Here is a 12,127-nt window from a genome sequence, read left to right as displayed (position 1 = left end):
GAAAGCTTTGCTTAACGGCTTTTTAGAAAACTACGGCGAGATCTATCTATTGCGTGAAAATGTGTTCCAAATGTCAGTGTAGCATATTCCTGAACCATTAGATGCGACAAGTAGAGCTTATTTCACATGTTCGGCTTACACGAAGCTAGTATTTTTCAGTATTACTAATGCATAGAATATTTAGTATCAATTACTACTTTAATGATTATTATTCTTACTTTAATTATTTTCTTCAGTTAATGAAAATATTTTGCATCAAAGTTATGTCATTCAAATAATAACATAAACGATTTTGGACTTTTTTATACCACGTCGGTGGCAAACAAACATACGGCCCGCCTGGATGGTAAGCAGTCACCGCAGCTGGCATCCATTGATTATCGGTCTGGCCTAGGGGTAATGACTAGTGACCCTACCTTTGAAGCCGATGGTCCCGAGTTCGAATCCTAAGGGCATTTATTTGTGTGATGAACACAAATATTCGTTCCTGAGTCATGGGTGTTTTCTCTGTAGGTATATTAGTATGTATTTATCCATATATCGTCGCCTAGGACTCATAGTACAAACTTTGCTTAGTGTGGGGCTAGGTCCATGTAAGATAGTCCCAAATATTTATTTATTATTATTTATTTATCAGCAAAGTAGCGTGCTCTTCTGTCGCAAGCTAAGACTCATTTTGAGTCATTGTACCAGCTAAGTAGTAAGTACTAAACACTAGTCTACGCGTGTAAGCCCAGCATTATACTACGGAGAAAGCAAATATAAGCCGTGTAGACTTAGCGACACTCACGCATGGAGGGTTCCTCGCGTCGCACGTCCCGACGTTCCTACCTATGGAATTAAACTCTGAAGGAATTCAAGATGAAAATCAAAGATTCGCGGAACTACGCTAGCAAACACTGAAGCTATGACTATAATTTACATATATAGATGTGACCTGTTTTATTGCTTTTGAGGGAGGGCTCCAGTTCCAATCCAAATACTTAAAATGCAGTAAGTAAGTAGTTGAAATGACAAAAAATGAGTTTGTTTTAAATAATTTATAAACAGTGCAGTAGATGGAGCTGTTCTGAGTAGCTAAAATGTTGAATCAGTCTACTAACATTTTTCTTGGGATAGTGACCCCAGGCTCATACATTTACTGTTCGTTGTAAATATTCTAGTGCATATTCAAAGAGTAGTAGGAAAATTTTAGAAAGAAATTCCATGTATTTGAGCAACCCAGAGGACTATAAAAAGGCCTTCCATTCCATTGCATTTTGAATCCTTATTTTTACATATCAAAATTGCATTTATAATGGCAAGTTTTGATTCCTGGGCGCCTAGAGCATAAGCTTTTAATATTCTTATGTAAAATGTACTTTTATTATTATGAAGAAATAAATAAATATTATATGACATTTTACACAAATTGACTAAGTCCCACGGTAAGCTCATGGTACTTATTTATAAACACTTAAATACCTAGAAAACATCTATGACTCAGGAACAAATATCCATGTCCATCACACGAATAAATGCAGTTATCAGGATTTGAACCCGGGACCATCGGCTTCATAGGCAGGGTCACTACCTCAGATCACAGAAGGTGTTACTATCACTACCAACTAGGCCAGACAGGTCGTCAATTATGGGTTTCTGCTTGCCCATTCAAATATTCAACTTCAAAATTCAGAAAATGATACATACCATTTTATAGCTTAGATACTTCGGTACTTTGCCAACCACTACAGAATTCTGTAGCCCCACAATTCACCTCTAGTTATTTGAGTAACTTTGTATTCTGGCCACCCATTTGCATCGTGAATACAGGCTATTTTCCATGAAAGGCTACTGCATGTTGCAGCAGCATGCAAAAGGAAACTATGTGTGTGTGTGTTTGTCCGATTATGTCAATACATCGAGTAAGCCAAGTATCTGTCATCGATAGAGACAGGTACATCAAAATCTGAGTAGAATAAGTACTTCCATAACCCATTTCCGTCGTAAATTCTTTCCCCCTTTTCATCTCTTCGAGGGAAATTTTCCGGGATAATGACTATCGTATATTCTTTTCCGGGACTCGAGCTATCTCCCAACCTCTCTAAATCGGTTCAGCAGTTTAACAGGCAGACAGACAGAGTTACTATCGCATTTATTATTAAGTAGGGATACAAGCACCTTATTACCCTCTAGAAAACGTATCCATTATTTCATTATATTTTTATAAGAATACTGAAGACATAAAACATTGCGTGTTGAGGAGACAAATTACATTAATTCTATTCAATGGTTGTGTCATAACACTCAAAATTTCCTTTGAAAATACAATAAAAAAAACATATTCAATGAAGATCTATGAAGAAACGCGATTGAAGTATTAGTGTGTTGCAAAATGCTTTTAGCGAAGCCTTAAATTATAGAAAAAAAAATGTAAAAAATGTAATGTCCTTCTGCCGGAACTGCCCCACATGTCTCTATTTCTTTTTATGTTTAATTTTAGGCATAGGGATGCAACTAACACTATTATGGGTCTCAAATGATCTGAAATAAATAGTTTTTTTTTTTATAGTCGGCCTAGTCCATGGCCGCACTCCTCACCTAACTACCCCACCAGCTCCTTACCTGCAGTGCAGTTTCATCGCCAGCGCAACGCAGCCTATGCGGAAGATTTCAGGAATACTCGACAGCAGGGCGTGCGCTCAGTCCTGGGCAGCGCCACTCCTCACCCCACCAGCCCCTTACCTGCAGCGCAGTATGGTCGCCTGCGCAGCGAAGCGTGTGAGTCAGATCGCGGGAACACTCGGCGGCTGGGCATGCGCTCAGTCCGGGGCAGCGCCACTCCTCACCCCACCAGCCCCTTACCTGCAGCGCAGTATGGTCGCCTGCGCAGCACAGCGTGTGCCGCAGATCGCAGGAGGAATACTCGGCGGCTGGGCGTGCGCTCAGTCCTGGGCAGCGCCACTCCTCACCCCACCAGCCCCTTACCTGCAGCGCAGTATGGTCGCCTGCGCAGCGAAGCGTGTGAGTCAGATCGCGGGAACACTCGGCGGCTGGGCATGCGCTCAGTCCGGGGCAGCGCCACTCCTCACCCCACCAGCCCCTTACCTGCAGCGCAGTATGGTCGCCTGCGCAGCACAGCGTGTGCCGCAGATCGCAGGAGGAATACTCGGCGGCTGGGCGTGCGCTCAGTCCTGGGCAGCGCCACTCCTCACCCCACCAGCCCCTTACCTGCAGCGCAGTATGGTCGCCAGCACAGCGCAGCGTGTGTGGCAGATCGCAGGAGCACTCGGCGGCTGGGCGCGCGCTCAGTCCGGGGCAGCGCCACTCCGCGCCCGTGCCCGCCACCAGTAGCGCCACACCCAACATTAACCACATTCTGAAACAAAAAAAAATGTTTGATTGCTTTGCTTATTCTATAAATAGGGTATTTCTTTAACCTCAATAATTTCATGTCTTGTGGCTTACAAATTTTAAGGCCAATTCAAATTTACATTGGATATCAACATGATATCTAAATGATGTCATTTTTTTCTCATTCGCCCGTGCGTCTCACATGTACGGACAAGTCCGATCGTAATTAACGCATCAAGTGTACCTTCGTTCGAATTGGCCTCTTTATTTCGCTTAATTTATCAATTCCGAAATATACAGGGTGATTCATGAGACGTGAGCTGGACTAAGCCTACACAATCAGTAAATGTTAATGAATCGTTCACCATCATGTTTAAGTAAAACAATCACGCTTTTTATCTGTTATTTAACTTTTTCTTAAGGACAAATTTGATTATCTACAATCATGGACACCCTACAACACTTAATTAACAAAGATAAAACCTCTTTAACCGTTATGACAGCACTTTGATTATGAAGAAAATAAAATGTCACAGTTGAGTGAGATACGATTTTATAAAAGTAACCACACTCCGATGACACTCAATTTGTCACTATTATGGATAAAACAAAGAGGGTGACCATAAATATCGTAAATAAAATAAAACTCTTTTTTTTTAACAGTAAAAATTAAATTAACGTTAATCTCACAAATACTGGTACGAAACAGTTGCTGATAATTTACCGAATATGCAGGCTTGATCCTGCTCACGTCTCCTGAATCATTTAACTAAACTAAACTAACAAAAGTTTTTCCACAAAAGGAAGAGCCACAAATGTACATACAAAATATTGTACAAGCATTTTTAGAATCATTCTATAATGCGGTAACGACTTAAATAAGTATTTTTAACTTCGAGGCTAGTAGAGTATCTTAATTATTCATGATAAAATCCAATAATAGTCAATTTTCCATTCGAGAACACATGCATTGCTCGAGTAATGAACGTACCTAAACGCTTAAACGTTCGTTCGTACTGTTGACCAATCCTTAGCCTTATCCCAACGTCATAAGCCCTACAAATGATCAACTGTTGTTAGTAAGAGCTATATTTCAAAGCTGCATTCGGCCTCGGAGCTTTGCAATGAATGAGCAAATACAGTGAATAAAGACTAGCCGATCGGTACTAATTCACCACTGGGTTGAGGCCAGTACCTCTAGTGTAACTTCCATTCGATAGCGTAACGTAACTTTCGCGTTTAGGTTAAGTCTCATTTTGTATGGGATTTTGAACAGCGCGCCAAGCGGGACGTTTTGGAAAGTCAAAAATCTCATACAAAATGACACTTAACGCAAACGCGTACGTCACGTTTCGCTGTCGAAAATATTTACACTAAGGGTACTGGTATAATAGCGTTAGTTTTAGCATTAAGAAATTGATGAGGCATCGTTGACGGAATTGTCCGGGAGATGTCGCTGTTACGCGTGCGGCGAAAACACTCAGCGCAGTGTTCACTCTCCATATTATAATATTAATTGGAGTTTATACAGGGTAAAAGGGAACTGTATTAACCGTTAACTCTAAGTTAGTTGACTAACCCTGGAACGCGCGTTCTAGGTTAATGACCCTTAGTAGGGTTACGTTACGGGTCAATAAGAAAGACTTAAACTGTTATATCTAGTTTTGTGTGCTTCTGGTAATGTTTGACCTTGAAATGTAAGAAAGTAAATATTTTTTATTGTGCACGATACAGTTAAAAATAAAGAGGAATTAACTATGAGCACTTTTTCCTAGGCATGCCTTGGTAAGTTAAGTTTTTCAGTACCTAGCGTAAGTGTCGCAAATGTATGGAGTTCTTTTTGTAGCCATCTAAATTTACTGCCATCTTTTGACACAGGACTAAAACTTTTAGAATAACATACGGCTGGTTGATCCACGTTCTTTCACTGATATGTGTGAAATATCAAACGGTGTCGCCATCTACTTGAGTATAGGCCAAAGTATATCGCCAGCTATTCGAGCATAATTTTTTCTTAATTTTTCGGGTCACGTTTTTTCTTAGACTTTATTTATCTTAAAATGAGTTACATATATCAACGCTTCTAGTTTTAAAAATATTGGCCATTTTAAAAATTTCAAAGTTACCCCAATGCACCTTTAGGTACCTACAATAGAGATAAAAATATACCGGACTGCAGGATGATAATTAAGTCGGTGCGAATTAAAAAATCGCTATGTGTTTTTGAGCTACTTTTCAGGAGACGAAAAAAACTGTTTATTTCTCTGTACGTAACATATTTGTTACACCTTTATTTTTTATATAAACGATCTATAGTTTTTACATGGTAAACATGAAGAAAATAAACAGTTTTTTCGTAGAAATTTATTATAGGAATTAAAAACCAGAATTTGGCTACATAGCGATTTAAGTTTGGTTCACTTAAAATAGTCATGTGCGAAATTGATACATGGCGATTTATTGCCAACGTTCTGTAGCACAGGAGATGTTACATAGCGGATATTGTAATGAGTTAATACAAGTTTTGTTGCTTGATTTTTATCATTTTAAAGTATTTTAGTTATTAATTACAAGTGAAGTTTTCCTTTTTTACTTAAATCAGTAAAAGTATCATTACTGTCAGAACAAATGTAAGATATATACTCAAACTAGAGGAATAAATCCAGATACCTGGTACCTATATATAATTTATATTTATTTTAAGAAATTCCGTATTCTTATTCAAAATCATTGAACAAATCACACTTTATTTTTTTAGTATTTAATAATATTATTATTATAAATTGATTTTCATTTTTTACACATTAAGATTATCGTAAAAGTAATGGTAATCTTTGTGTACTTATATATGTTTTTAATGATTGTAAGCCACTATATCTCGCTGGATCAATTTTTGGACGAGCATAATATGGTACCTACTGGTTCATTAGCTTCATTCTATTCATGTCTTCGCTGTGGTAAGAGCTTGAATGTGGCGGTTTGTCGCATTTTGTTTTTATCAGGCATAATACTCAAGAAACTATCTGGCAAAGTTTCATAATAATAAAAAAATATGGGATCTAAATAATTTATAATTATAAGATTGAGTAGGCCTTGCGTGCCCCATGCAGGTTATGTACCTAGTCAGTTGGTGCATAAATTGGAGGTTTGAATTATGTTAAATTAATAAATTTTAGGTTCAAATTGGACACTGTCAACTTCCATCATAGTGTGGCCTTTCTCCAATATGAGTTGTTCAATTTTGATAGGTACTCGAAGAAGCCGAAAAATTAGACGAAGCAATGCTCAAGACTTTGTTTCTTTTGCTAGGAAGAACAACCATCAGATATAAGGTAAACTTTTTTATAAGCAGTGTCGTGTTAATTTATGAACTACCTCACTGTTGATATCCAAAAAAAACACCATGGAACATTCTGTATGCGGATGATATAGTACTTGTTAGTAAAGACCTGAAAGAACTGGAGTCAACACTAGAGCAGTGGCGAGAAACTCTGAGAAATGCTGGACTGGAAATAAGCAGAAATAAGACGGAGTACATGCACTGTAACTTTTCAAAGTCTCCGAGTAACGCAGCCATACATATGCAAGACACTCCTCTATCAAAGGTTGCGTCCTTTGAATACCTCGGTTCTATCCTGGCAAGCGATGGAACCATAGAACCCGACGTCTCGATTCGCATAAAGATTCGGATGGACAAAGTGGAGAGAAAAAGGTAAAGGGAAAAGTCTACAAGACTGCGGTCAGACCAGCCTTGCTATTTGGTGCGGAATGTTGGCCCCTTAAAAAGAAGCAGAAAGATCAACTGCACGTAGCAGAAATAAAAATGCTGCGATGGTCAGGAGGCGTTACTCTGCTCGACAAACTAAGAAACGAGTACATACTTTCCGAGTATTTAAGACCAATTCCGGAGAAAATATGTGAGTGGAGATTCAGGTGGTACGGCCATGGAATGAGACGCCCAAAAGAGAACAGTGCTTGACATTGAAACCGGACCGAGCGGACGAGGCAGGCCCCGAGACACGTGGACATCAAAAATAAACCAAGATCTAAAGTTAGCCCAATTAGATCCACAGACGACCCAGGATGGAATGGCCTGGCGAAGATTGATTAGGAGAGCCGACCCTAACTGAAATGGGACAAGGCGAGGACAAAGAGGAAGAAGAAGAAGTCGTGTTACGTTATACAACATGTTATGTTGTTCAGCCACAAAATAAGTTGCACACACACCGCCTTGTCTTTCATGCTATACATATATATTCATGTTAGTTATGTATTGCCATTTTCTGTTCATCGTTCAGTTTGTTGCTCAGACACCAAGAGCTTAGGGCAGGGAAGGGCACTCTGCATGTCCATTGTGACTACTAGAACCGTTGAAGAATATGTAAATCGTAGGTTTCTTGGGGTACATTATCTTCCTTATAGCCTATGCATGGATCACATTCATCTTTCCTCGGTTTGAAAATAGTCATTTTCTTTTCTTCTAAATTTTCAATAAATAATTTACGTGTAACTGACCCCAAAAAGGTTCTCTCAACATATGTCCAAATACTGTCTCGTCTACAAATGATTAGGGACAACAGGCACTTGTTCTAGCCACGGGTCTACAAATCTACATTTAGAAATTTTAGGTGTTGATGTTGGAATTATACATCTATTAATTTTACGTATCTAAGAGGTACTTGGGGTGGAACTTTAAATTCCTAAGAGAAAAGGGGACGGTCGGTTCCTCTCTGGATATTGATATTTTGTAAAATATGTTTAAATAATTTGATGTATATTAACCATATCTATACCCCTAAGTTTGACTTTTTTTCTATTTTTTTTTTAATAATGTGACAAATTGGGTACCTATATATTTACAAACAGACAGAAACAAATAAACAGATTTTTTTTTTTTTAAATACTCCTAAATTTTATAATAATTAGAAATTCACAAAAATTCTAACGTAGGGGCAGAGCTGTGGTTTATATCCAACATATAGTGTCTAAATATTTTCAATAATTTTAATATCCAGAGAGGAAAATGAGGACTACGGTAGGTAATTCACTTCACAAATATTCGCCATGTGCAACATATTGCCATGACCCTCGACGGAAAACAGTGCATTTAAATTCGCTATGTGCCAAAAATCACATAGCTACTTTTTTCTTCCCAACTTTGTTCTGCGAGCACATAGCGGAATTAGTTATTTTTTAAACCAATAAAGATATCAAAAAAAGTGTTTCATGGGTCGACGGGGAATTAAAAAAGGAATTAAAATATGAAATAATCAAAAAATCATAAAAAAACACATAGCGATTTTTTTATTCGCACCGACGGTTTGTCGCTCACCATTCTAACGACCAATCTACATAAACACGACGAAATAATAAAAACCGTCTAACCCCAACGCAGGACCGTTTAACCCCTCTATAAAGCAAATAAAGAATTAAGAAAATGAACGATCCATTCCCTCAGGAACCCAATTCGAACTTACATATCGATTATAAACTGAAAAAGATGTCGTTACGGAATGCCAAGCCCTCCAGTGGCGGGGGGGAATAAATACGAACCCGGCGTTTTCTAACGCCCTGGACCTCTAGGCTACAACGTCGTTCACAGGCGGTAGCCTTTCAAATTTTTCGAGTATATGCAATCTTAAAACTTTTACCTCCAATCCACCCTCAGCCAGGAGAGCTTGATGATCACTTCTTCGTTAGTATACCAAAGACATCAATTTCAGATTATATATTATAGTAGTGTTACTGATGTGTGTGTGTGTGTGCGGGTGGGTGGTGGCCGCTTTCGGATGAAAGAAGCCCCTGGCGTCCGTTGTCTCGTTAGGTGGACGACATTTGGAAAATTGTGGGTCACTTCAGCATGATATTAGCTAATGAGAATATCAGGACCGGGACAAGTGACGTACTAAAAGAGAGGCCTATGGTCAGCAGTGGGCCGGGTTGTTTACTATTTAAAAACATAAATCAAAAATATTTAATAAAATAATTATATTTGTTCCCGAAAGTTGTTTACATTTTTATGTCAAAATTATCATTCGCGCCTGAAGATTTCTCGTACTTGTTCATACATGTATTGGCGCGAGCGAGATGCACGCACGCGAGATGGATGCACGTGAAACTGACACATTTTGATATCAACATATACATTCGAATTGGCCTCAAGGTTATTACCGAGCTTAATCTAACGGGCCATAATCTTCTCAAATCGTCGCCCAGTTCCTTTGTGACCTCTTTAGAGTAAATACCCATAAAGGATGTTTGACAAAACGTTTTCGGAAATTTCGAAATAGACTGATAATAAAGTACAGAGTAAAAGTAAATAATATTTAGTCCTAGCTTGTTATAGGAAAACTTGACACGATGTCCAATTAAATTAGTACTTCTAAGAAATACGTCGTATACATAAACCTGTAATTTGGTATGGAACTTACTAGACCGAGGTTTCGGTTTCAGTTTCGGCAGTTTTCTTAATGAAAATAATGATTTGGCCGAAGTTTCGGTTTCAGCCAAAAAACTTTTTTTATTCCACATCGGTGGCAAACATGTATTCGCCTGATGGTAAGCAGTCACCGTTGCCTATGGACGCCTGCAACTCCAAATGTGTTACATATGCGTTGCCGACCCTTTAAAAATCTGTACAGTGTACACTCCTTTTTTGAAGAACCCCATACTGTAGACCCTCGGGACCTCGGCAGGGAGCTCATTCCACAGCCAGAGCATTCGCGGGAGGTAATTTAATTTTAATGAAAAATATACAAAAAGAAATTAATTCAGTATTTACTTATTGGATAACTTAATAGAACAAATTTGGTTTACAAACATGTCGTTGCAAAGCTCGTATGTCCCAGAAACACTTTTTTATCATTTATCACCAGGAAAATGAGCAGACAAATCACCTGATGGTAAGCAATTACAACTTGCCCATGGACACCTACTACACCAAATGGGTTACAAGAAAGGTAGTAACACTAGGTACCTACGCTATATAATTATATAAATAGTATTATTGCTGCACTCTAAAGAGTCAAACGGGGTACTCCAAATCATTACTGTTTAATAAACTCAGTAGGGCTAAGATGGTCGGCTCTTTATCATTTGTCACCATGCCTGTCACGTTCTAACAAGTATGTAAGTGCGAAAGTGACGGACATAGTGACAAGCGATAAAAATGGAACCATGCTGCCATTGCAGGACTGACAAAGCGTCATCCTCGTCGTCAAGAAATTACCAAAGGAAAAAGTGTCTACATTCATTTTTATTCACGATTTCGGGATTGCACCCGTAGTAAAAGTTTCTCAGCATGACCTATATAACATGTAACCACCCCGCTTTCAGTGGCTGTTGTAATACGTTTTATAACGATCAAAGCGTTGAGTATAATAAAGTATACCAATACAATTTCATACAATTTCTTGTGTTTTTCGTCATCCAACAATCAAGAATCACTACTAAACCAACTTGAACTAGAACTTTCAAAAGCATAGTTATAAACAACAAACCTTGAGAGCGTTGCGTATAAGGTGCAAGTTCCAATAAATATTGAGAAGTTTATCCATAACTCGTCAGGTGACAACCAAAACTTACTAATTGCATAAAAATTATAAACAAAAATCAACCTTGTTTTGTCACTAGTATAGCTCTGAATTTGTGTTGGTTACTTAGTTTTGGTTTTCGCCTGACGAAATTTGAAAAGGCGCTGATAGATATACGTCATCCAATATCCAAATCACTAAACTCCAGAACTCGTCAGACATATGCATTTGGGCTAAAATAAATACGATAATACTCGCTCAAGCGTCATTATATCACCTAAATCCTCAGCCAAGTATCATTCCCGTCCATAAAACGATTATCTCAAGTGATTTAGATAATCGGGACACCAAGGGACATTGGGACAGTTCCACTCTATAAGTCAACGTTCGTCCGTCACCCACTACTATCAATAGTCCCGTGGCTCGGCCTTATTCTCGAAGTGTGGCGGCAGGTTCAAGTTATAAGAAAGCCTCGAGTTATTTTCTTGAGTCATATTAATACTGTAATAATTCTACTGCTCATAGTTAAAAATTAAGAAACTTTATTAAAGCGCCTTTGTGTGTGCCTCTAGTCTCAAGTGTTCCGATAAACATGCCAAATTTGAAACTCAAAACTCCTCGATTTTCTAATGTTAGAACATAAATATAATTATCATCAACATAATTTTACCAGGTTTCATTGAAAAGAGAAAAATCTTTCCTAAGTAAGCGTGGAACAAACTATCATAAGCTTTCGAGGTGCGCGGATCGATATGTTCCTAGCTGACAGGCAAGTCCTAAGATCAATGATCAAATTCTTTTCGCTCGAATAACCTCACTCTCCCGCTCTCTGTATAAGTATTAAAGGTTTGTAGTATATTTTAGTCGCCTCGCTTTTGCTAACTTGCTGTCTAATAATAACATATTGTTATACTGTTCACTTTACTACAATAGTCCCAATGCCTGCCTAATGCCTGTTGCGACATGGGTGTTTATTGTTGCGCCCGTGAACGGGTTCCAGCAGGCGTTCTACATGACATTAAAGCTCTCCAAGAGGCATCTACGTGTTGGATCTATATCCCCACGCAAGCCTATCAAAAGACTGGGATTTATAGGCGCGTGAAATCCAAGGAGACATAAATAAGTCTTTGTTTAAATGTTGAAGAATTTTGATTGCAACTTTTAGAGAACAAATCTACTTATATTTATCAAATATTTTGATTTGTGTTTTTTTGAGTAGTCACACTACTACAAGTATATAAATTATAAACTGAAATAGATGT

At 38.3% G+C, this 12,127-nt stretch overlaps 1 protein-coding gene across 1 annotated transcript in view; it reads right to left on the bottom strand.

Annotated features, from left to right (window-relative positions):
* The window catches only part of LOC133516546 (slit homolog 1 protein), a 190,711-nt gene that overhangs the window by 47,481 nt on the left and 131,103 nt on the right, over positions 1–12,127 (bottom strand). Inside the window, exon 2 of the mRNA XM_061849537.1 lies at positions 3,211–3,358. Within this exon, the coding sequence (XP_061705521.1) occupies positions 3,211–3,357 (147 nt within the window). The 5' untranslated portion in view covers position 3,358. The remainder of the gene's footprint in view (positions 1–3,210; positions 3,359–12,127) is intronic.

Source organism: Cydia pomonella, chromosome 3 (assembly GCF_033807575.1).
Source record: "Cydia pomonella isolate Wapato2018A chromosome 3, ilCydPomo1, whole genome shotgun sequence".
Taxonomy (NCBI): domain Eukaryota; kingdom Metazoa; phylum Arthropoda; class Insecta; order Lepidoptera; family Tortricidae; genus Cydia; species Cydia pomonella.
The sequence above is the reverse complement of the archived record's forward strand: the minus strand, read 5'-3'. Positions and strand labels throughout refer to the sequence as shown.